The 23399-nt window shown below is 50.3% G+C and overlaps 1 protein-coding gene across 7 annotated transcripts in view; it reads left to right on the top strand.

The window, feature by feature from the left end:
• ARHGAP17 (Rho GTPase activating protein 17) overlaps positions 1 to 23399 on the top strand; it is an 84292-nt gene that overhangs the window by 56077 nt on the left and 4816 nt on the right. For 2 of the 7 annotated variants that reach the window (XR_009452459.1, XM_059692126.1), the window contains exons 10-19: positions 773 to 900; positions 1653 to 1764; positions 2392 to 2473; positions 4829 to 4909; positions 6657 to 6770; positions 9126 to 9217; positions 11335 to 11491; positions 13014 to 13247; positions 15320 to 15507; positions 19834 to 20415. Coding sequence is in view for 5 of the 7 variants with exons in the window: in XM_059692126.1 (XP_059548109.1) it covers positions 773 to 900; positions 1653 to 1764; positions 2392 to 2473; positions 4829 to 4909; positions 6657 to 6770; positions 9126 to 9217; positions 11335 to 11491; positions 13014 to 13247; positions 15320 to 15507; positions 19834 to 20415 (1770 nt within the window). In the remaining 2 variants the exon portion in view is untranslated. Of the gene's footprint in view, positions 1 to 772; positions 901 to 1652; positions 1765 to 2391; positions 2474 to 4828; positions 4910 to 6656; positions 6771 to 9125; positions 9218 to 11334; positions 11492 to 13013; positions 13248 to 15319; positions 15508 to 19833; positions 20416 to 21110; positions 21304 to 21366; positions 21403 to 23195; positions 23245 to 23399 lie in introns of those variants that run through there. The other 5 variants (XR_009452460.1, XM_059692128.1, XM_059692129.1 and 2 more) reach the window with 5 other exon arrangements.

The following is a 23399-nucleotide window of genomic DNA, read 5'->3' as shown; positions in this document are numbered from 1 at the left end:
TGAGATGGGCCAGGCCCCTGGCTGCTCTTTTTGTTAGTAATTCCACTCACCGGACTGGACCAGAGACGGGGGGTTCCTGACACTTGTGAGAGTGGCCTGTCTCTGATTTTGTCCCCTGCCCCCTCCATCACCTCGTTCCTCAGCCTCTGCCCACCTTTCTCCATGGACTTGTGGGGTTTTTCACTTCTTCCCCGATGTGCGGCTCAGGCAGTGGGCTCTGCACCCGCTCTTACATGTGGGTGAGCGCCAGGGACACAGCACACTGTTCCATCCTACATGCGAACAGCAAAGTGGCTGCAGGGCGAATGCCCACTGATGATGGGAGGAGGTGGGAGGAGGACGGAAGCCCTTCCTGTCGCTGGGAAGTGTTAAGTGCTCCTCATTGGAGCGTTTCTGCCAGCTGGTTCCCTCCGCACCTCAGGCAGCGCTAGATCCCGCAGGCTAGGCCAGCCCCTTGCTGCCCGCCTGGCTCACTGCAGCCCTTCCTGGGGTCTTGTTTCTGTTCTCCTGCTATTGGATGTGTTTCTGCCACACTGCCTTAACTCTTTGTGGTCCAAGCAGAACCTGTGACCTGAAAATAAACGGTTGCCTGTGTGCTGTCAGCACGGCTTCCAGCCTCGCTGCTGTGGGCCTGCGGTCAGCAGTGGGAAGCACTGCCCGTCCTCGTTCTGCGTCCGAGGTCACACTGGCCATGTCCAGTCCTGTGGTAGCCTGGGGGCAGCACGTTGATGCCGCAGGGTTGTCGGGTCTTACTGACGGTTTGCTGCTCTAGATAAGTGGGCGGAGAAGCCAGCCTTCGGGACGCCGTTGGAGGAACACCTGAAGCGGAGTGGCCGCGAGATCGCGCTGCCCCTCGAAGCCTGTGTGATGCTGCTGCTGGAGACGGGCATGAAGGAGGAGGTGAGGGCACGGCCGGGCCCCAGGCTGCACCGCCGGCATGTGCAGCGGGGCGGGCCCCCACTTTTCTCCCTGTGCTGCCCCTCCCTGCAGCCCACGCTGGTAGTTCCATGGGCACTCTGGCCGTGCTTCATGGGCATGAGTGGCATGGCCACTGAGGGACCAGAGCTCCATGAGCTTCCGCTTGTGTAGCAAGTCTTAGGTTTGTGTGGTACGCACTTGTCGGGGGGTGGGTGAGGGGAGTTGGGCCTGTCTTCAGAGAGTAGAGACCAGGGCATTGCTAGCCATCCTACAAGCACAGGACAGCCTACAGCACAGACTCCTCTGGCCCAAAGGTCAGTGCCGCTGCGGCTGAGAAACCTGGACTAGGTTCCCGGCCCAGTGTCTTCGTAGTTCACTTGTTGACCGTTTGTGGGTTTTCCTCTCTTACGTATATGTAGGGCAGTGCAAGAGGCTAGCAGTTCAGTCTTACAATTTTTCCCGAGGCGTCCATTTTAAAAAATATTTCTAAGTTTAAAAAATCTATAGCGTCACCCTTGTGGAAGTATGGTACATTGTTTTTAAATAGATTTCTAATGGGCACCGGCATTTTAGCAATGGGGCAGGGCAAGGACTACTAGGTGGGCAGTGTGACCCTGCCTGCAGGCGACATGTGCTGGCCGTGGGGCTGGAGGTCCTCCATCAGGGTCTTAACTGCTGCTCAGTGCCGGGCTCCCAACTTGAACTTGATGCTAATGGCTTTGCATTGTCTTTAGGGCCTTTTCCGAATTGCGGCTGGGGCCTCCAGATTAAAGAAGCTGAAAGCTGCCTTAGACTGTTCTACTTCTCACCTGGATGAGTTTTATTCAGACCCCCACGCTGTAGCAGGTGAGCTCCAAGGAGTGCCCTCCAGTGGTGGGTGAGTCTCAGATCACCCAGGTATCAGTGTTGATTGTTGTTTTAAGTGAAATGGCTCCTTCTAGGCTTAAGCTACAAAAGGGAAAGAGTAGATACACACTCACACCTTTTGTATTCCTGTGGGGGTTTTTCCTGGTTATCACGTAACGGTGAAGGTGGCTTATAACCCAGGTCTTTGGAGGCGTGCTTGGATTTTCTCCCCTTCTCTCACCTCCACCTGGTGCTCAGCCTGGGGAAGTGCTGTTAACATGGTGACTCAGAAGCTGAGTTGATTTTCATTGGTCTCAATATACAGGGGAGGCAAAAGTAGGTTTACAGGTGTGAGTGTGCGAAACACCACAGTTTATTGTATAATGTTTCTTAATTATCGTATTATTTTCCATATGAACGACTGTCTACCTACTTTGCCCCACCCTGTATGTGGCAAGGGACAGAAATTGTTTTAGGGGCATTTTATTCTTTAACCGTTCCCACCAAGTCATAATTTGTTCTACGTAGTTGGAAAATTACAGTTGAGATCATTTCATTTTGCAAAGTAATACGTCCTGAGAGCCCAGCTCCCCTTTGTATCCTCAAAGAGAGTGCTCCTGCCTCCAGGTGCTCTGAAATCCTACCTGCGGGAGCTGCCCGAGCCGCTGATGACCTTCCAGCTGTATGAAGAATGGACGCAAGTTGCCAGGTAAGTTCGGAGAGCACTGAGTTTCAAACGTTAAAGGAAGTGAAGCACTGTTGTGTCCCATTTGTAAATTGTCTTACTCTCCTGGGTGAGAAAAGAACATCACCATAGTGTAGTTGTTGTTTTTTTGTTGTTGTTTTTTTTTAAATATATATTTTATTGATTTTTTACAGAGAGAAAGGGAGAGAGATAGAGAGTTAGAAACATCGATGAGAGAGAAACATCGATCAGCTGCCTCCTGCACACCCCCCACTGGGGATGTGCCCGCAACCCAGGTACATGCCCCTGACCGGAATCGAACCTGGGACCCTTCAGTCCGCAGGCCGACGCTCTATCCACTGAGCCAAACCGGTTTCGGCATAGCGTAGTTGTTAAATAGGCTGTGCCTCAGTTCTGAAGGTTACGATGAAAATACTGCATATTGTGATTCTTATGTGGGAAGGTCGCCACTTGGGCATTGACGTAAATGTGTCATTTAGTGGATGAAGACGTACAGTGGGGCCCACATTATGGGTTGTCTGGTCAAAGCCCCTTTCATATTGAAGAAAGTCCTGTCACTGGGGATACATGTTGTACCGGCCAGTGCCTGTTGAGCTGCATGGGAACTCAGCTGTGCATAATGTCACATTGACATTGGACATAATTGGTCATAAAAGTTCATGCTTCCTGGGCATGTGCTATGTCTGAGTACTGTACTGATCGCCTCCTGTGATCCGTAGCTAATAACTTAACAGCAGATGTTACCATGCTCGTTTCACAGAGGAGGAAATTGAAGTTTAGGAAGTCTCAAACAGTAGCAAGTAGTGGGCAGAGCTGGGGTTCAGACCCAGACCTGTGTGACACAGAGACCGTGCTCCCATCTTTGTCTCGTCCCTCCATCCCCAGCATCACCTGTCGAGGAGTAGTTGGTTTTAAGCAGAGCAGAATTGTTTGAAAAGTCCTAGAGCAGGGGTCCTCAAACTACGGCCCGCGGGCCACATGCAAATACAAATATTGTATTTGTTCCCGTTTTGTTTTCTTACTTCAAAATAAGATATGTGCCGTGTGCATAGGAATTTGTTCATGGTGGTTTTTTTTTAAACTATAGTCCGGCCCTCCAGCAGGCTGAGGGACAGTGAACTGGCCCCCTGTTTAAAAAGTTTGAGGACCCCTGTCCTAGAGCCTTCTCACTGCTGGCCAGCCTGCCTCCTAGTCTCATCCCTCTTAAAGGTGCCTAATTCCTCATCCCTGAGGGCAGGAGAACAGACTTCCCCTCTATCCCGTCCTCAGACACTGTCACCCGCTCCCTTAGAAATAAGCCATTGCTCTGATCAGTTACAGTTCAGGGATGTGAGACCGTCCCTTGTCACTTTCACCAGGGATTTGCCGTGGAGCTTTTCCCCTCTGTCTCTGTGGAGTGAGACTTTGTCCCTGTAGACGGTGACGATTTTAAAGTCAGAGCAAGTTCCTAGTCGTGGTTGTCTCCCTGGAGCCCGCCTGGGGCTCAGCCTGATGTGAGCATCATGTTTGTGGGGCTGGGTGATGGAGCCTGACACTGCCGGGCAGGGAGAGCTCTGGGCTTTCTTTTACGGGGTCACCTGCCCGGCCCCCTAAACCGTGACTGTTCTCCGTTCTGAGACTCTCACACTCGTCCCTGTGAGGAAATGTGCTTGTAAAGGGGTCTGTCTTTGGTGTGTGGGCTCTGTGCCTGAGAATGACCAGTGCAGGCCCCCGGTCCGCCCCAGTGACACATCACCTGGCCGTGAGTATAACTTCACTTAACTCCGCCCATAACTCTCCAGACTGGCTCGGCGGTGGAGCACGTATTGATAACTTCGGACACTGTCTCCCATTGGTGGCCGGAGTGGACTCTGCCCTGTGGGCTGCGGGCTGGCCCTTTTGTGTCTGAAAGTTTGCACACTGAGCCTGCAGAGCAGAAGCGGGCTGGCTGCCTGGAGCCTTGGCGCGGGATTGGGAGGGCACGATGGGGCTGCAGCCTGGGTGTGGCCGCTCCTCTGTGCCGCACCGCGTGTAGGACAAGGGATCTGGGCTCCGTGACGCCCTGCGTGGGCAGACACATTTTCTAGAGAGTTCTCAGTGGTGCCCTGTCTCCGGTGTGCCAGGCATTGACTGGTCTAGGGGATGCGCATGGTTGTACCCCTGAAACTCCCATCACGCGGCAGGACCAGCCTTACTCAGCTTTGCGCATCAGGAGATTGAGTCTTGGTGAGGTCAGTGAACTGCTCAGTTCCGTCGTTTGCTGGTATGTGACTCCAAATCTGTTTGCTCTCCGTCAATGGAGGCATCACTGTTTGTAGCATATGGCCAGGGTTACTATATGACTTTCCGTAAGTGGTTATGGATAACATTTTTTCTTAGTGTGCAGGATCAAGACAAAAAACTTCAAGATTTATGGCGAACATGTCAGAAGTTGCCACCACAAAATTTCGTTAACTTTAGGTATGTATGATTGACATTCTGTAAATAAAGCCACCAAACTACAGTGACTCGACATGAGAATCTGTTAATCCCAGCGGAGAGGCTGTTTAATGCAAGCATGCTGGCACACCCAGAGTGCGGGGGGCCCCTGGGGGTGCTGGGAGGAAGGGAACCTACAAGTATTGTGGCCTTTCTGGAGCACATCGGCGCTCATGGGTAGGCTGCCCAGTCATTTCACCCCGCAAGTCACCGAGGACAAAAGTCTTGTGGAAGGTTCGGTTGACTGTAGGATTTGAAGTCTAAATTGCCTAGGAGATAAAAGGTAAAAATTAATCAATAGTTGTACTTTCCGTAATATCTTCCATATATGCTACATAGTTTTAAATAGAGCATAAATCATCCTCAGTAAAATTTCAAGAAATGGACATTGTATGTTATTTTATGGAATAACTCCGGTTCTAAGAAAATTTACCATAGGATAAAGTTCTGGAGTTTAACCTCTATTTTCCATCTCACTTAAAATGTGGCTTCGAAGAAGGGGAGAGAGAAGGAAAAAGGGTGGCCGTTGGCAATGAAGTTGTTTAAAATCAAAGAATATTTTGTAATGGGACTGGGTCCAAAATGGCACAGACTTTCCTGGTGAAATGCCTGGCACGTTACCTGACGTGTTACTCAGTCCTGGGGTCCGTGGCTGAGCTAAGGAAACACCCTCTCCGTACCCGAGGCTCAGCCTTGGGAGAAGGTCGGTGCTTGTGATGGCCCTCGCTGGCTCGCGGGCACATCTAGCGTGGCATTGCGGGTGCTCTTGCCCGGTTCCGAGTCAGTCCCGGTGCTTGGTACTTTGGGATCTGGCCTTTCATTTTGTTTTCCTCTTTATAATGTTTACCAGTTGTCTTTTGCATAGGGCGCACCTTTCCATGGCTCAGAATTCAGAAAGTGTACAGTGAAAAGTCCTCTTTGCTCCTGTCCCTCAGCCACCTCGTTCCCCTCCTGAGACACAGCACTTGGAGCCTCTCAGAGCCAGTGCCTGTGTCAGCAGATACATGCGTGCATCCATGCACATGTTTCCTTCTCTCACCGCCCCCACTGTTTTCCAAAACCGAGTGGTAGCATATACTCTACATACCATTTTCTCCCTTGCCCTTTTTGCTTACTGTGCATCTTGGGGATTTTTCCACATCTGCACCTGGTCGTTTTTCATGGCTGCATAGTATTCTGCTGTGTGAATCTATTGTTATGTATTTTATTAGCCCTCTATTGATACGTAGTTGGGTTCTTCATTTTTTATAGTGCGAGAGAATACATTTATGTAGTAAACTGGGTATTTTTTCTAATTACAGCATGAGGCATTTCCACACAGTTCCCTTTAAGCAGCACACCCACATTTCTGTCTCCCTGTGTGTGTATGTGCTCCTGTTTTGTTTTTCTGAGTCTGTTGTTACTGTGTTCGTGTATTGAGCCCCTGTGACTCCCACTGTAACTTACTCGGGGCAGAGTAGACAGCGCCTAAAGGAGAAATGGATTAGAAATACACAGCAAGTAGAGGTTGAATCACTGAGGTTGACCTCTGAGCTGTTTTCCACTTCCAAGCCCTAAATGTGTCCGTCCTCTGAAACGTGGAACACAGGAAATCTGTAAAGTGTTTAACCTGAGCTAGAGTCTGAGTTAGCCGCACCTGAGCACTCGGGGCCTGGGCGCGTGGGCAGGAAGATGCTATTTCTGCAACCTTTTCAGAGTTGGTGCTGTCCCCTTATCTTTTGTACCACAGGTATTTAATCAAGTTCCTCGCAAAGCTTGCTCAGACCAGTGACATCAACAAAATGACTCCCAGCAACATTGCCATTGTCTTAGGCCCTAACTTGTTATGGGCCAGAAATGAAGGGTAAGTAACCTTTCCCCATATCGGATTATGTTCATTTCTGCTTTCCACCTGACTGAAGAGTAGACTCAGGATACACATTCCAGTGTAAGGAGCACTTGGGCATGCTCTGAAGTTGATCTTTCCTTGAGCTGACATTCTCGAAACCCTCCTGTGAGCTGTTCCTGTCCCAGATCTGGCCACACAGGGTGTGGGAGACGCCCCAGTCCTTAGAGGGCCCCGTCCTCAGGCAGCTGGACAGATAAGTGGCTCAGGGATCAGCTCTGCCTGCACACCTGTGTGCAGGTACCACAGGCATTACCAAGTTTGATGGCACTGGTGCTTGTTGAAGGGACACGGGTCAGCCTGAGTTCAGAGAGAGCTCTGCTCAGGAAGTGGCCCTGGAGCTGAACCTTGATAAATAGCTCCCTACAGTGGGTCCTGAATGAGCTAAGGTGTTGCAGGATGAAAGCACTAGATCTCTAATGGGGGGGGGGCGGGGGGGGTGAGTGTTGCATGGTCTTATTAATGAGCACAGGTGACATGAGGCTGTGACTGACTGAGGTTAATGAAGCCAGAGCCAGGTCCCAAAGGCCTCGCGTATCTTGCTGAGGTGTTTGAAACTTCTTCTATGAGTCATGCCGTGAGGGTGTTCATCCACCTTTCTAAGCAGAGGAATGACGCAGGGCAGATTGCATTTAGAAGGTGGCTTTGTTGGCGTTGAGAAGCATAGATGGAATGGGGGAGTGGTCAGGGAGATCGGTTAGAAAGCTCCGGGGAAACCACTAGCAGTGGCATTTACTCTGATGGTGGCATTACGATGGTCTCGTTCAATCCTCACAAGTAACCTGTGGAGTGGGCACTGTTGTCGTTGTTCTTGCAGATGAGTCTGAAGCTTAGAGAAGACAAGCACTTTGCTTAAGGTTGCACAGCAGGGAAATGGTAGAGCCAAGATGCTGGCTACAGTCTGTGTCCCTCAGCTCCACCTCCCTTCTCTGCCTCCCATCACTGCTGCTCAGCTGCGTAAAATCACAAGTGGTTCAAGTTTGCATTAGAAAGTGCCGTGGCTTTCTGAATCAAAGCCTTTCTACCTCTCATTCATTTATTTACTCGTGTGCGCCCAATCTTGTTTCAGAAAGTACTTGTAAGATTATTTACAAAGACCTGATATACAGTGAAGTGAAAGACAAGTAGAAATATAAAGTTAACTGCATACATCATATCTTATAGCAGATACATCCAGGTAGGCCAAGGAGTTAAATATAAAAAGTGATGCCATAAAGGTAAATATTTTTTAGCTTTTGAGATAAGAGAAGAATTTTCCAAACATAAAAGCAGTGCAAGAAACAAATTTAAAAATTGATGGATTTGGCTCTATAATAGCTAGAAACTTCTGTATGTCAGAAAGCTCCTAAGCACATGGTAATTCACAAAGTAGGCAGGAGTTCCTCCAGAAATAGCCAGAATATCGGAAAGGTCCTGTGAGTCAGTAGACAGACAGCAGCTCCCCTCGAGGCCCAAGCGACCCGAATCTAGATGGGCGGGGGACCAGCAGGTGGAGCTCGCCTTTGAAGCTGGATTTGAAAGGAGCTAGAACTTTGGGTTGGTTGGAAATTGGGGTGAAAGTACTCTTCCTACAGGGAAGGAAGGTCAGAGTGATAATAGAGGAGATAGGTTTGGGGCGGCCAGACCGGGACCCAGCTTCTTGGGAATATAGCGTCTTTGATAAAATAAATTAATACGATGTAATGCAACATGTTGAAAGATGGAGTTAAACGAGGTGAAGCGCTGCCGCGTGGTAGGCCTCAATGGCCACTGGGCCTTTGCACCCTGTTTGCTTTCATGGCGTTCTGACCCCAGACTGGAGCATGCTGGGTAGCGGGGTAACTATTCTCACTTAAGCTCTTCTGATCCCTTTCCAGGCACTTTCAGTTTGTGAACATGCATCCTGGGACCTGTTCATATATATGACAGCCTTCACAATACATGTAAATGGGGGCTCACGTTTTCTGACATGACAGAGGGACGCTGTCACAGTCCACGTCCTTGCTTCTGTCGTAGGTGAAATTGTTGCGTGTGATGTTGGGTCTCAGCAGTCACTACCATGGGTAACACCGTCCCCGTGGGAAGCACAGCCCTGTCCCAGCCAGTGTCAGCCCAGCATTGAGTACAGCCATCACAGGCTCCCTGGCAGTGTGACAATCTCAGGGCAGACTGATCGGGGTGACCCACACGCACATAGCCCGGGCCTTGTGGACTTAACGTTTGCATTATTCTCAAATATCTCAACCTTTGAAAGTTATGGGATGGCTCTGAGCCAGACCAGGGAAATGATAGGCTGCCCAGGGAAGCGTGTGAACTCTGTGCACTTCCTTGCAGGACGCTGGCTGAGATGGCAGCCGCCACCTCCGTGCATGTGGTCGCGGTCATCGAACCCATCATTCAGCACGCCGACTGGTTCTTCCCTGGAGGTAATTAGCTTTGCAGCTTCACTGGCTGCCAGAGCAACGCAGTAATAGTGTAACAGTGTGAAAGTCTTTTTCAAGGGCAAATGCATCAATAATCCTTTGTGATGGCATAATAGGTGTCTCTTTTTCATGTTTCTTTCCAGACTGTTGCTTTGCATTTGTATTTTGACATCATGGTGACCCCATTATTTTGTGTTTCACTTAACACCAACCATTCATTTTCAGCATATACTGAATACCCACTAGGTGCCATATGTGTGCTGGTAAGACTTGCTGTCTTCCCTGGAGGAACTCGGACCACTGCAAGAGGCCACGTAAACAGAGAAATTATAATACATGGCAAATTAGAAGGGTAGGTGGGTGAACAGCGATTTGACAGACTCAGAGGTTGGGAAAGGAAGTCGGATTGCGTGATAGAAGAGGCAGCACTGAACAGGCAGGAGTTTCCTCTGGAGGCAGGCTTTTTGTTTCTCTAGGCAGATGGTTGGCTTTGTGCAGAGTGGAAAGCAAGCAGGGAAAGGTTGGCTGGGCCCATTCTGAGCTGGCTGTCAGGATTTGGATTTCATCCTCTAGACCAGGCGTGGGGAACCTTTCTCTGCCAAGGGCCATTTGGATATTTATAACATCACTAGAGGCCTGGTGCACAAAATTCATGCACAGGTAGGGTCCCTAGGCCTGGCCGGTGATCAGGGCCGATCGGGGCCTTCCGGTTGCCAGCCAGGGCCTTCTTTCATTCCATGTCACCCCCTAGTGGTCAGCACACATCATAGCGAGCGATAGAACTCCTGTGGGGACACTTTGCATATTAGCCATATATGTGTGTGTGTGTGTATATATACACATACACACACACACACACACACACATATATAATATAGATTTGCGGGCCATACAAAGTTATCAACTTAAAAATTAGCCTGCTATATTTGGTCTAACATTTAATTACTCACCCCTAATGCCTTGACAGGGCCAGACCAAATGATTTCTTGGGCCTTATACTGTCATGGGCCAGACATTCCCCACCCCTGCTATAGGCAATCAGTTTGTAAACTGCCTGCATTGCAGTCTTGGGATCTTAGACTCCATGGCCCCTTTGAGGGTACTGGCTGGGCAAGTGTTGGAAGATTGGTCCACGTCTGGACCTCCCATCCCTACTTTGCCAGAGCAGCCCTGATGTCAGGCCCCCTGGAGTGTCAGTTCCATGATGCCAGGGCCACGCTCATCTCTTCTTCACCGGTCTTCTTCAGAACCCACACCTCATGCCGGGAGGTTGCTCAGGAAATGTAGGAATGAATGAATGAATGCAGTTACACCTCGATTCTCAGTGTCTCCCATCTGAAACAGTCCCCTTCTCAACCGACAACCTGTTCGTGCTGATGCCTGTATGATCAGTCACGCATCTCTCAGGCAATAAACGGAGAGAATGCGTGAGCATGAGTCAGTACAGTTAACATCTCAGGAAATTGTGCTGTGAATATTTTTATGTGGTTTTGCATTTGTTACTGCTTCTTACTAAATTTTCATTTTTTACTTACATTTCATTTCCTTTTTGTTTTTAAAGTGTTTATAGATTAAACAGTACATTAGACAGACACTGTATGTAAGAAGGGTTAAAACGGGGAATCATTTGGAATGGATTAACCAATTTACATTATTTCTAAGGGAAAAATGCTTCAGTGTTCGAGCAGCCTCCTGGAATGGATTAAGTTCGAGAACTGAGGTTCCGCTTGGCATTCTGCCCCAGATCTTGGAAAAAAAGAGGCATGTGAAAGCTGCTATAGACAGTATGGAGTTCACATTGCCTTTTATTTCCATTTTATGTCAGACTGAATAATATCATACTTCATTATTCAAATAAGTTATCCATGCCCCTTTTTTGTATTTGTGTGTTTGTTTACAAAAAGACAGCAGAGTCGTGTACATGTTCTGAGTCGTGCCCCCATCCGGTCCCGTCCTGCCTCCCTGGTAATCAGCATCCTGTAGAAGAGGAGAGTGTGGGCTTCTGCTTAGGAAGCAGTGAGTCTCACGGATGAAGAGGAAGTTCCCGTTCCAGGGGTGTCTTACAGCCCCACCCCCCCGCCTCTGCGTCTCATGTTCACTGTGCCTTTCTCTTCCTGCAGAGGTGGAATTTAATGTATCAGAAGCATTCGTACCTGTTGCCCCCCCCAACTCCAACCACTCATCCCACACTGGAAATGACTCTGACTCGGGGACCCTGGAGAGGAAGCGACCTGCCAGCATGGCGGTGATGGAAGGGGACTTGGTGAAGAAGGAGAGGTGTGTGAGAGCAATCACTTCAAACCGGCGTCGTTAAACCCTCGGCAGCAGTACTGCCTCGGAGGCCTGTGCGGCCCAGGCCTGCTAGAGCCCAGATAGTTTCGGCACTCAGCTCTAGTTCATTGCAAACCTTGCTCTGGCCAGAAAGTCAGTGCCCAGCTTCTCAGGCCACATGTGCTGTGGGCATTCACGCTTACCTGCTGCTCGGTCACCCCCATGGTGCACTGGCATCGTACACGTCACCTAAATGTACTTGACTGGGGGGTGGAGGGAATAAGAAAAAAGTTATACATTATGGACTTACGTCCAAGAGTGGGCATGAGAACAACCCACCACGCAACGGTGAGTTGTGTGATTGTTTAAAAGAGGCATATTTTTGGCATAACTCGGGCCCTTGGTGGAAGCCAGCACTGAATCTGATGCTCAGCTGAGAAGCCTCAGCCTGGCTGATTCTGGAAGAGAAGGGTCTGTGTTGAACTTAGTGGGTGCCGCATGTCTCCGTAGAGGCTCCCGGCTCAGGTGGAGGGCTCTCAGGTCGCGGAGGGCTGCGAGGGAAGGCGCTGTGCCCACAGCAGGGCTGGGTGGCAGGGCGCTGCTCAGGGCGTGCCTGTTTGCGTGCAGGTGGTACAGTCACCCAAAGTCATTGCATTAAAACACAAGCTCTTATTTTAGTTGCCCAGTCTTAGAGTGAGGTTTGTCTTTTTGTTCTGGTTTTTTTAACCCATTGCAAAGGAAAATGCTTTCCTCTTCTGTCTCTCTGAAGCCACGTTTGCTGTGCAGAAGTTTTCCCTTCACACGGTGGCAATGCTTCCTGATGACAAGCGGCCATAGACAAGCGGCCATAGCAGATCTGCCTTCATGTATTTAAGTTACAGAATGTTCCTTAAACTAGGGTTCTAGTTAGCACACAGTAAGCAGTTCTCTGGCATCTGCCTGGGGAGGCTCCCACCAGAAACACATGCCCAGGGAGCCATAAATCTTCTTATATTTTGAACTAAAAACAAAGAAGTTTTGAAGTTTATACACAGTGGGCTTGAGGGAAGTGAGCCTTCCTCTGCCCTGTCCTCTAGTCCCCAGGTCCAGCCCCCAAGCAGCTTCCCAGCCCTATGCTTTCAGTTGCTCTTGCTCACACCCCTGCCTCTGCCCAGGGCTGAAGAGGCCCTGGTAGGACTCCCACACACAGATTTGAGACCATGCGCTTGTGTGTGATAACGTGGACTTAAACAGGTTCACGTGATGTCACGCACTCACGCTGCGGTCTGCCTGCGTGTGCCAGCTGCTCCTGCGCAATTGAGAAGGACACTGGTCAGTACCAGGCCCATTGGCTCTCGCAGGGGAGAGGCCAAGTCGAGTTGCTTGCCTCGGTACTAGGGATGGCCATCCACCTGGTCCCTGTTGCTTCACTGCATGCTGGGCAACTTGGGTAGCTGTACCGTGTGGGTTTTAACACGCGTGGACCAATGGGCTTCTGTGTCTGTTATTGGCTCGCATGGTGTGTTGACTGTTTCTTCTCTCTGTGTAGCTTTGGTGTGAAGCTTATGGACTTCCAGGCCTACCGGCGGGGTGGCACCCTAAATAGAAAGCACGTATCCCCTGCTTTCCAGCCGCCACTCCCGCCCACAGATGGCAGCACCTTGGCTCCTGCGGGCCCAGAGCCCCCTTCCCAGAGCTCTAGGGCTGAAAGCAGCGCAGGGGGTGGGCCTGTTCCCTCCTCTGCGTGCGCACTGGAGCAGGGGCCGAGCCCAGGCGACAGCAGGTAAGGGGGCTGGCTTTTGCTGGCAGTGGGTGCTGGGCGCCCTCGCCTTCCTGCCGGTGCTGGCCTGTAGGCACAGCGCCCACGCCCTGAGAGTCACCTGGCATGCAGGAAAACATATTTGCCTTCATCCTCTGGTGAGCATTGGATGGAGAAAAAGACTAAATTGCTTGCTTCCTTTCCTGTTTTCCAAAGAATGCGCATTTGTTTGCATTCTTTACTGAACTGCTTCAGTGCTGGGAGCTGGAAACCAGGAGGTGTCGAGCAATGTTATAAACCTCCTTTCCCTGTTTGATGTGGACTCAGTGTTTGCGTACCATTTGCTTATTGCCATCCAATATGCTAGTAGTAAACGTTTCGATGTAGCAGGTAAGGTTATAATATTCCTGGTGCGTCCATCCATCCCCCCATCCCACCATCCCCCCATCCAGTCAAATTTACTGAACACCTGAGTACTGAGCAGTATATGCCAGCGCTGTACCAGGCACACCAGGTGACTCCCTAGCTTTCTGTCTTGTAGGGAGTTGATACATGAGTATAAGGTATGAAATATGAGGATAGATTTTCTGAAAAGGCTTTTCTGTTGCTTTACTTTCTGCTCCGTCACCTGGAGTGGACTATACATGTATAGCAGCTCCAAGGAAAAACGCCTTTTGTTTAACGTGCATGAATTTAGTTCTTCACACTGACCTGGGCAGATGACCACTCGGGTGGCATCTCAGGTGGTGCAGGCTGGCAGCAGCTATAAAAGCTGAGCGGTGTGCTGACTCTCACCATTTGCTCTACTTTGGCTGCCTGTAAAGCACCAAACGGTCATATAAAAAGGAAAATAAATGCATAAAACAAGGACGGCCTGTGTAGCCACAGGGCAGTCTCCCCACACGGAGATGGATTTGTGTGGAAGAACGCTCACATTATCTTTGGAGGGCGTGCCTGGTGATGCCTGATGCTGCATCAGAGATAAGCTCCCAACGCCTCAGAGCTGGCCACAAAGCTCTGAGCGTTCCCGAATCCCTTCTGCTGGCGTAACTCAGGGAAGTTCGCTTTTTGGTTAAAAATAAATACCTTCAACTTCCGAGGGCTCCATGTTGGCTTGTCAGTCATTGCCACTCCTTACATGTATTTGTTTTGGTTTAGTTATTTTTGTTTGAGAAAATAGTATTAGTGAACTCACACATTTTTGCTTACCGTAGCATTCCATTGGTCTAATCAAGGCTAAATATGTTATTTAAGACAATAATGAGTCCTCACTACAGCAGGACAGGTGGAATGTCAGCCATCAGTTTGCTCTTTCGCCCCTGTATTTTATTTTATTTTATTAAAATATATTTTATTGATTTTTTACAGAGAAGAAGGGAGAGGGATAGATAGAGTTAGAAACATCGATGAGAGAGGAACATTGATCAGCTGCCTCCTGCACATCTCCCACTGGGGATGTGCCCGCAACCAAGGTACTTGCCCTTGACTGGAATCGAACCTGGGACCCTTCAGTCCACAGGCCGACGCTCTATCCACTGAGCCAAACCAGCTAGGGCCACCCCTGTGTTTTAGAGATTGTGTGTACGTTTCCCTCTTTGGTGACCTTGACAAAATGTAGCTGTAAAATTTAGCGTGGAGAGGTTCTAAGCCAGGACATCGAGAGCCTGAGTTCTGATTTCCACCCACTGCCACCAGTCACTTCGCTTCTCAGAGTTCCTCTTTCCTGAGGCCACACCAGTGATGGCAGCTGAGCACTTTATATTCCAGAGCTTTAGTGCTTGGCCATAGCTTTTGCTTCATTTTGTATAACGTGTGTCAAAATTGCATTATTTTGAAGTCCGAAAGCCTTCCACATTTTTAAATATTGCCCAGTTCAGGAACTTGAAATGTCCTGGTTGCTGTGAAATGGTCTCTCTCTTGATGTTTGAGTGGCACAGCGTTGAAGACAGTCTGATGCAGTGAGTCCTGTGTGGCACCCAGTAAATGCTAGCTCTCTAGGACAGGGCGAACTATTTAACTTCATTGTGTTCAGTGTGCTTAGCTTTTCTGGCCGGGCCTGCCTACCTGCCATCTAACTGGACTTCTACTCCCCTCAGTCCTCCCAAGCCCAAGGACTCTGCAGCTACAGCTGTGCCCACGCTGGCGCCGGGAAGAAACAGCATTCAGGTGGCCAGTGGCCAAAGCCAGGGGCAGGGGCAGGGGCAGCCCCCTGCCGGCTCCCATCAGCTCTCTGTCAGCCCCGCGCACAGCTCCGCTGGCTCCAGTCCTCATACTTTGCGGCGAGGTAAGTGGCCTCCTTTGCTCTGTGCCTTGCGGGGATGTGCACAGCGCCTCGGGCATGCGAGCCAGGGAGGGTGTCCGACTTCCCAGCAGACCGGCCGTGCCTGTCCCGTGTGAAACGGCAGGCAGAAAGATCAGCTATTAACAAAGTCACTAAAGGGAAATGAAAATGGAGAACAGAAAAGCAGTCACTTAAGAAGATGTTTCAGCGAGGGAGCCTAACAAACAACAAGTCATCTCCCACAAGCACGCCCGGTTCCCTAGGAGTCTGGCATTTCAACCCTCGCTCTCGTGTGGAGCTGCCCGGGAGCCACTGGCCTCTGGGCGGACCGGGTTTCTGGGCCCTAATTAACATGAAATCGGACTGTTCTCATCGGCATCCCCGGTGGTCCTCCTCCCAGCAGCCAGGGATGCTGAAAAGCACCAAGCAGGTCGGAGGCCGTGTCAGCTCTGGGCTGGAACTCAGTGCTCCCGGCAGCCACCCCCAGCCAGCCCTCCCCACGCCCCTCACGCCCGTCTGCCCCCCAGCCATGCAGGCCAGACGCCGCGCTCATTCCCTCTTCAGGGCTCTGCACTCGTTTTCCAGACTTTTCTGACCCACACCTTCACGTGTCTTTTTAGTTTTATTTTGTGATACGAACACAACATGAGATCTGCTGTCTCACAGCTTTAGTGTGCAGGATGTGTGATAGGACAGCATCTACCGCAAGTCGCTAGGACTGGTTTTCTTGTATAATTGAAATTTTATTCCTGTTGCTGGTCACTCCCCAGTACTCTGGCCCCAGAGGCCCTGGCAGCCACCGATCCACTCTCCGGTTCTGTGAATTTGACTATTTTAGATTTCTCAAACAGAATCTTGTAGTAATTTTCCTTTTGTGACTGGCTTATTTCACTTAGCATAGGGTCCTTAAGTTTCATCCAGGCTGTCAATTATGGCAGAATTTCCTTCTTTTTAAAGCTGAATATTCCATTGCATGTATAGACAACTTTCTCTGTCCAGTCATCGCTGATGGACACTGAGGCCGCTGTGACTAGTGCTGCAGTGGACATGGGAGTGTATTTCTTTGAGGTGATGATTTCAATTCTTTTGGGTAAACACCTCTCACTGAACTGAGGTGAGCTGCACACAGGGAGGTCGTATCTCCGGCTCGAGCCGGGTCTCGGACCAGTGCCTGACAGGAACCATGCGCAGGACCTCGGATCTCCTGAGGGTCCCGGCGGCAGGCTCAGGAAACCAGCGTGTCTAGGCTTCTGCCCAACAGAGCTCAGTTTCCGTTGTTGACTTGAGTTTAGGGGGGTGCTATTTAAAAAGTGTGTTCAGCGAGAACCAAAAACGATGTCAGCGTGAGGGATGCCCACACTGAAGTGTGTGGGCGGCGACAGCCCACCTCCCATGCACTCGCTGACTTGGGTCTTCTGTCCCCCTCTCTCTCTCTCTCTCTCTCTCTCTCTCTCTCTCTCTCTCTCTCTCTCTCTCTGGCTGCGCTCCTGTTGTTGAGGCTCACGTATAAATGCATGTCCCTGGTAACTGCACTCCCATGGGGCACAGCAGAGACACTGCTCCTGCTGCCCAGGGTCTAGTGCAAAGCAGAGGGGGCAGGCCAGGCAGGCAGCAGTGGGGTCCTTAGTGCCAGGGCGAGGGAAGGACCGCCGAGCAGCGGGTCCTTCTGAGTAGAGTGGAGTGGGTACAGCAGCAGCGTTTTTAGACGGTTGACCTGGCCATAGTGGAGGCACATTATTGCAGGGATGCCCACAAAGTGATGAGGCCACACCTCAAGGGATGGCTGTGGCCACAGAAAGGGACAGACTCGGGAGAGCTGGACAATTTCCCATGGATGGGTTGATGCTGCTCATAAGAGGCCATTGTGATCAGTGGGAAAAGGCCTTAGGCTCAAAATTTGAGTTCTAGCTTTTGCCTAATTTCACATGATTAAATTTTCACTGATTAAAGTCTGCCAGTTTGACCTTTCCTGACTTAATTCTTACAAATGTAAAGTAGAAATAAAATTCCTTCTTAAGGGGAACATTGTGGGGGTTAAATGTAATGTGTCTGCCTATGAAAGCATCGTCTATTTAAAGCGCTACACGTGGCGGGGGATCAGTTGGGGGAAAAGGAGACTTACATAAAACTTTAGACAATAAAGGAATAAAATTAAATTAAAAATTAAAAAGCACTGCACAGATATTAGGTGGAATTTTTATAGGTTGCAGACAGACAGACAAATTCAGGTACGCGGCTTGGTCACAGACTCCACTCTATCCTCCTTAAAGCTGTCTCTCTCTCTTCTGAGCCGCATCGTCTTCATCTGTGTCCCGCTGATGTTTGAGGAAAATGAAGTCTTCTCTACCTGGATTCCAGGGTAACGCTGCTTGCAGATTGAGACTTGACTTCTGAGCCACATTGGGGTATTACCTCTCCTGCTCCCTGCAATCGCAGACCGCAGGCTTCCTCACAGGAAGTTTGAACCTTTCTGCCCTCCCTTACCCTTGTCCCCACCTGCCAGCATCTTCCAGGTGGTCTTGGACAAGGCCTGCCTTTCTTCCGGTCTGGCCTCCACGTGGGACTGGGGCCCATTGCCCTGTGTGCTGCTCTCATACTTCTGCTCCAATTCTTTCAGCACCCTTAAATGTCAGGAATGATCCAACTTTCTTTGTCAGCTGGTTGGTTATTTCTGTGGGGAAAGGTCTCCCGAGTCTCCAGGTCAAAAGTTCCAGGACAGCAGAGAGTGCAAACTCCGTCCTTTTCCTTCCTGGATTTGGGCCTGAGCAGGGAGCCAGGCACTACAGGAATGAGAAAGAGGAAGAGTCTAAGGACACGGTGGTGGGCCTCTGTCCTGCCACTGAACAGCTGTGTGACCTCTTGCAAACACTTGGCCTCGGTTTTCTCCGCTGTGAAATGGGTACAGCAGTGCTGCCTTGCAGGGGGCTTGTGGCACTTGGTGAGACAGTTAGGCAAAGGGCCTGTCTTGGTGCTGGTGATGTGTTAGGTGAGCGATGCAAGGTCATTTCCTCCCTTCATTTCTCTCTCCCATGGGGAAGGATTGGTGGAACCTCAGCAGAATTTGAAAAATGCTTAGTCTCCCCTCTCCACCACCCCTCCCAGCCCCAAACCAGGACTCCGAGCATCATTTTCCATCCCACCCTCTCAGTTCCAAGTTCCCACCCCTTAGTGGCGCTGACCTCGGCTGGTGTCAGGAGGAGGGTGTGATTCAGCTCCCCTAGAGGAGTAATTCTGAGGCCAGCTGCCCGATGGAGTTTACTTTTATCTAGAATTATAGCTCAAATGATTCTGGAATTGGTAGAATTTCTGTTACTAAGATAAATGAAGCCCTCTAGGAGAAGAGAACTTGAGCAAGTGTCTGTGATGTGTGCAGCAGTCGTGCTTGGGGTCACCCTTAGCTCACTCGTTTCTCTCCTCCCTGCTCTCCTTCAAGTGCAGGCACCGACAGGGCGCTGAGTGGCTAGAGCAGCGCCTCCTGTGGGCAGGGCGGCCGCTGAGTCTGTAAAGAGACAGGTCTTTTTTTTTTTTTTTTAAATATATTTTACTGATTTTTTACATAGAGGAAGGGAGAGAGATAGAGAGTTAGAAACATCGATGAGAGAGAAACATCGATCAGCTGCCTCCTGCACATCTCCTACTGGGGATGTGCCCGCAACCAAGGTACATGCCCTTGACCGGAATCGAACCTGGGACCCTTCAGTCCACAGGCCGAACCTCTATCCACTGAGCCAAACCGGTTTCGGCAATGACAGGTCTTGAAAGGCCTATAAATGTGTCATGTATTTCTTAAAAATAACCTTTTTAAAAATTCTGGAATAATTTTAGATTTACAAAAGAGTTGCAAAAATAGGGCTAAGTGTGCCCTTCCCCACTCCCCAGTGTTAACTTCTTACCTCATTGGTCACAGTTGGAAACCAACTAAAGTCCCTGTTTTGTTCAAATGCCCCCAGTTTTTCACTGATGGCCATTTCCTGTCCCAGGCTCGCTCCCGCCCAGGGCACCTGGCACTCGGTCATCCTATCTGTGTAACGGCCTCTGCTCTCCTTCTCAGTCTTCCCTGGAGTTTTCGTGGCCGAGGCAGTTTGGGAGGGCGCTAGGCAGGCATTTTGAAGTCCCTTAATTTGCATTTGTCACATGTTTTTCTCTTGGTGAGATGGGGTCTCTGGGCTTCAGGAGGAAAACCACAGAGGTAAAGTGCCACCTGATCTGTCCTGTTAGGAGCAGCGACATCAGCGTGGTTAAACAGTGAGGCCACCCTTGGTCCCTGGGTCAGGGGAGTTGGCTGTCACTGTGCTGTTCTTACTGAAAGGTGTTTCCCTCTTTGTGCAGCTGTTAAGAAACCTGCTCCAGCACCCCCGAAACCAGGAAACCCACCTCCTGGCCAGCCCGGGGGCCAGAGCGCCCCAGGCACAGCGCAGCAGGCACCCAGCTTGTCACTGAAGCCAGCCACTGGAAGTCCGTCTCCTCCTGTCCCGCACGCAGGCCCAGCCCCCGGGCAGCCGTGCGCCACCTCACAGCTGTGTGGGCCCCGGAGAGCCTCCGGCAGCCTGGCTCCGATGCAGGCACCCAGTCACCCTCCACCGCAGCCCCCCACGCAGGCGCCGCAGTCACAGGCCAGACCGGGGGAGCAGGGACTGGAGCAGCCCACACACACCCCCCCCAGGACGCCCACCCCCCCCAGCACTCCGCCCTTAGCTAAGCAGAGCCCGGGCCTGCCAGCTGCCCAGCACCCTGCAGCGGGCCACCCTGAGACTGCGCAGCCACATGCCGGGACCTTGCCGAGACCGAGACCAGTACCAAAGCCCAGGAACCGGCCCAGCATGCCCCCACCCCCACACCCTCCTGGGGCTCACCCAGCGGCGGATGGCAGCCTCTCCAGCGCAGTGCCTACTGCCTCCAAAATAGTGACGGGTGAGTAGGACCTTGCACCAGGCTTCTGCACCCTCTCCTGCAGGCTGGTCTATAGCAGGTTAGTGCAGACTCGGCCCAGCCTGTGTGTGGGCCACGCCCGGTGGTCTCCCCGGCTTGTGCTGGAGCAGCCGAGCCGTTGGAGAGGCGCACGGTGCAGAGCCCGGGAGTCTGCTGAGCCCTGACGGGTAGTTTCAGTGCGTGTTCAGGACCTGCCGCCTGTACGTTTGAGAACAGTGACCTAATCCAGGTGGCAGGTCCTGTACTGCACGAGCGTGAGCTTCATTTTTCAGTGAATTCCTCATGTTCGTGGTGACGCCTCTCGGGAATAACTTTAACACGTGGTTTGTGCGAACTGGATGCTCAGGGAAGGGACTTCTTGATCACCAGGGAGCGGGAGAGGCGAGATGTCCTCGAGGTCCCTGGGCCCCTGTGGGTGCGGTGCTGGCGCACCGATGCGGCGGGCTGCCCAAGGGACAGTCTTCACAGGCAGTCCACAGCATGACTTATTTAATTACGATTTTAAAATAAAACCTCCCCCAAAGCACGTGATGTACTGTTTGATTTAAGGGTGGGGTGGATGGAGTTTTCTTTAAATGTGCTTTGAGGAACTTCAGTTTTGTATAACACTGAGTTTTAAATTTTTCTCAGTGGAGCTATTTTTATTTATTTTTTTTTCTTTTTTGTTGTTGTTTTAGTGGAGCTATTTTTACAGAGGAAGCTGAACATATCTCTGGCCCCCCAACCATACTGAGTGACTTCTCAGCTGAAAATGAACCCAGGGCACCCCAAACTGGTACCCCATATAATGAGGGTTAACCAACTAGTCTATCTTTTGATAACATTTTTTTCAGGACTATAATGTATAATTTGCATGGTTAATAACTTTTTTCTGATGACACCTCTGCTGTTTTAGAAAAATAAAGCCACATCTGGTTTGTTGTTTCCCAATAGATGCCCTCACAGGTGGGGAAGGCTCCCGGGACTAAGGTTGGTAGCGCCCAAGCAGCTTGCCCGCTGCCCTGCCTAGCCGTGCTGTGTGTGTGTGCTTTTGAGCTGGTGCCAGGAGCAGCCTGGCCCGCGCCGCTCGCTCTGCAGCAGGGGGCAGGACTTGTTTTTATCAGAGGCTCTGGGGGCTGCAGAGCTCGGATTCCAGGGGTAGATGTCAGTAGGCTGAGAGCCCGAGGTCAGGTGCTCCGATAAGATGCTAAGACTGTGTCTCTTGGGTAAGCCTTTCAGAAGCATCTGCTCCTCCCGGCATGATTTGCCTGTCAGTGATTGGCTCGTCACATCCAGCCCAGGAGGGCTCGGGTGTAGTCAGCATGGGATATGTGTCCCTGTGTCTTGAGCTTTAATATTTAATTGTATAAAATTTCATTTTAAGTGCAAGTTAACTGCATGGAGCTTCTTAATTTAATGTTTTAAATTTTCAGGACCAAAAAAAAAAAATCATCTTCCAAAAATCCCACACTAAATCCCTTTGCATTCTAGCATGCTTCCATTTGCTTTCTTAAACCACATGACCTAATTTTAAAAGGCCTTGTGAGGTCTTCTGAATCTTGCCTTTGGGCCCACGCACAGATGGCGTAAGGCTGTAGTATACAGTGGCTCTCCTCAGCGGACCCCAGCCTTAGCCTGCAGTGGGCTGCTTAGCCAGACTGTCACAGTTTGGGTCTGAGGACGACTTTCTGAGAAACCAGGTGGGGAAAACAGGAGCCCACCCTGTCAGACACGGAGGAGGGAACAGGAGTGGTTCTGCCTTCCCAACTCCTTGGAGATGAGCCCAAACTTCGGGGGCTGCCCAGTGTGCAAGTCACAGAGTGGAGTGACTACACCCTAACTGAGGCTGTGCCTGGAACACTCCAGCATGTGTTTCCGGGGCGGGCTCTGTTTACTTAGCTCAGCGGTTCCTTCGAGCCCTGCCTTCACGTGCCAACCAGTCTTGCTCGCGAGGATGGTTCGAGACCAGCGGGCGCCCTCCAGTCCTTTAAAAAATATATCTATTTTTTATTTCCCAGATTTTTCCTTTTATTTAGATGAAAGCCTGTGAACCAGAATTATGTCTGTTTTTTAATACCTTTTTGTTACTTGGGTAGTGTTTATCTCAGAGGTTTTTTTATTTTTGATCTGCTTCAACACTGTAATGCTCTGTACTTTATAATAATCCAATAAGTAAAAATTTCTAGTAAAAGTAATTTTCTTTTTATTAGCTAAATGTTTAAAAATCAATCTATGCTATAAATTCTCTTAAGAAATCCCAGGTCACCTCAGTTCTCTGTGTTACAGAACTAACTGCTAATGTATTGAAGTTCCTGGACTGCGGTTAGAAGCCCACACAAGAACAGTGTTTAGATTATGGGTCATGGGTGTTGGTCGTGCTGCTGTGAACCGTTCTCAGGCACAGCGTTGGGTATTTCAAGGAAAAATGGCGCTTCCTCTGACAGGCAGTCCTTTATCGCAACGTCGGTTCTCACCTGGGAAGCTTTACACAGACACGTTTCTGAAAACGGGTTGTTGGTTTAGAACATCTAATCTTAAACGGCTGAACGAAGGCTGGGGTTCGGATACGCTCTTGGGGGAGATTGTTGGGTGTGGGCCAGCCACTGGCCGCTCGGGGCGGCACCTGGGTGGGCGATCTACGCCATTTGAGTCTCCTCTTCGTTGTCACTCTAAACAGCAGGGGGACGTTAGCATCACATGTATAGGAGTTCACATCTTGCTGTTTTTTAAGTAGGGGGTTTTAGCAGAGTGTTCTAACTTCAACATTTTATTAAACAATTTAGATGTATGACCTGCCATAATCAGTCAGAACTGAAATTGGAATATTTAATGGTAAGGAAAAGGCACCTGATTGGCCAAAGCATTTTTGCTACTTTATGATCATATTTGTGCACTAATGCCTGTTACTAACCAGTCACTCTAACCCTGCCTGCTTGTGTCCCCACTAACAGTGCATGCACCTAAGGAGGCTGGCTTTGTGCTTTCCT

Source organism: Myotis daubentonii, chromosome 4 (genome assembly GCF_963259705.1).
Source record: "Myotis daubentonii chromosome 4, mMyoDau2.1, whole genome shotgun sequence".
NCBI lineage: Eukaryota > Metazoa > Chordata > Mammalia > Chiroptera > Vespertilionidae > Myotis > Myotis daubentonii.
The sequence above is the reverse complement of the archived record's forward strand: the minus strand, read 5'-3'. Positions and strand labels throughout refer to the sequence as shown.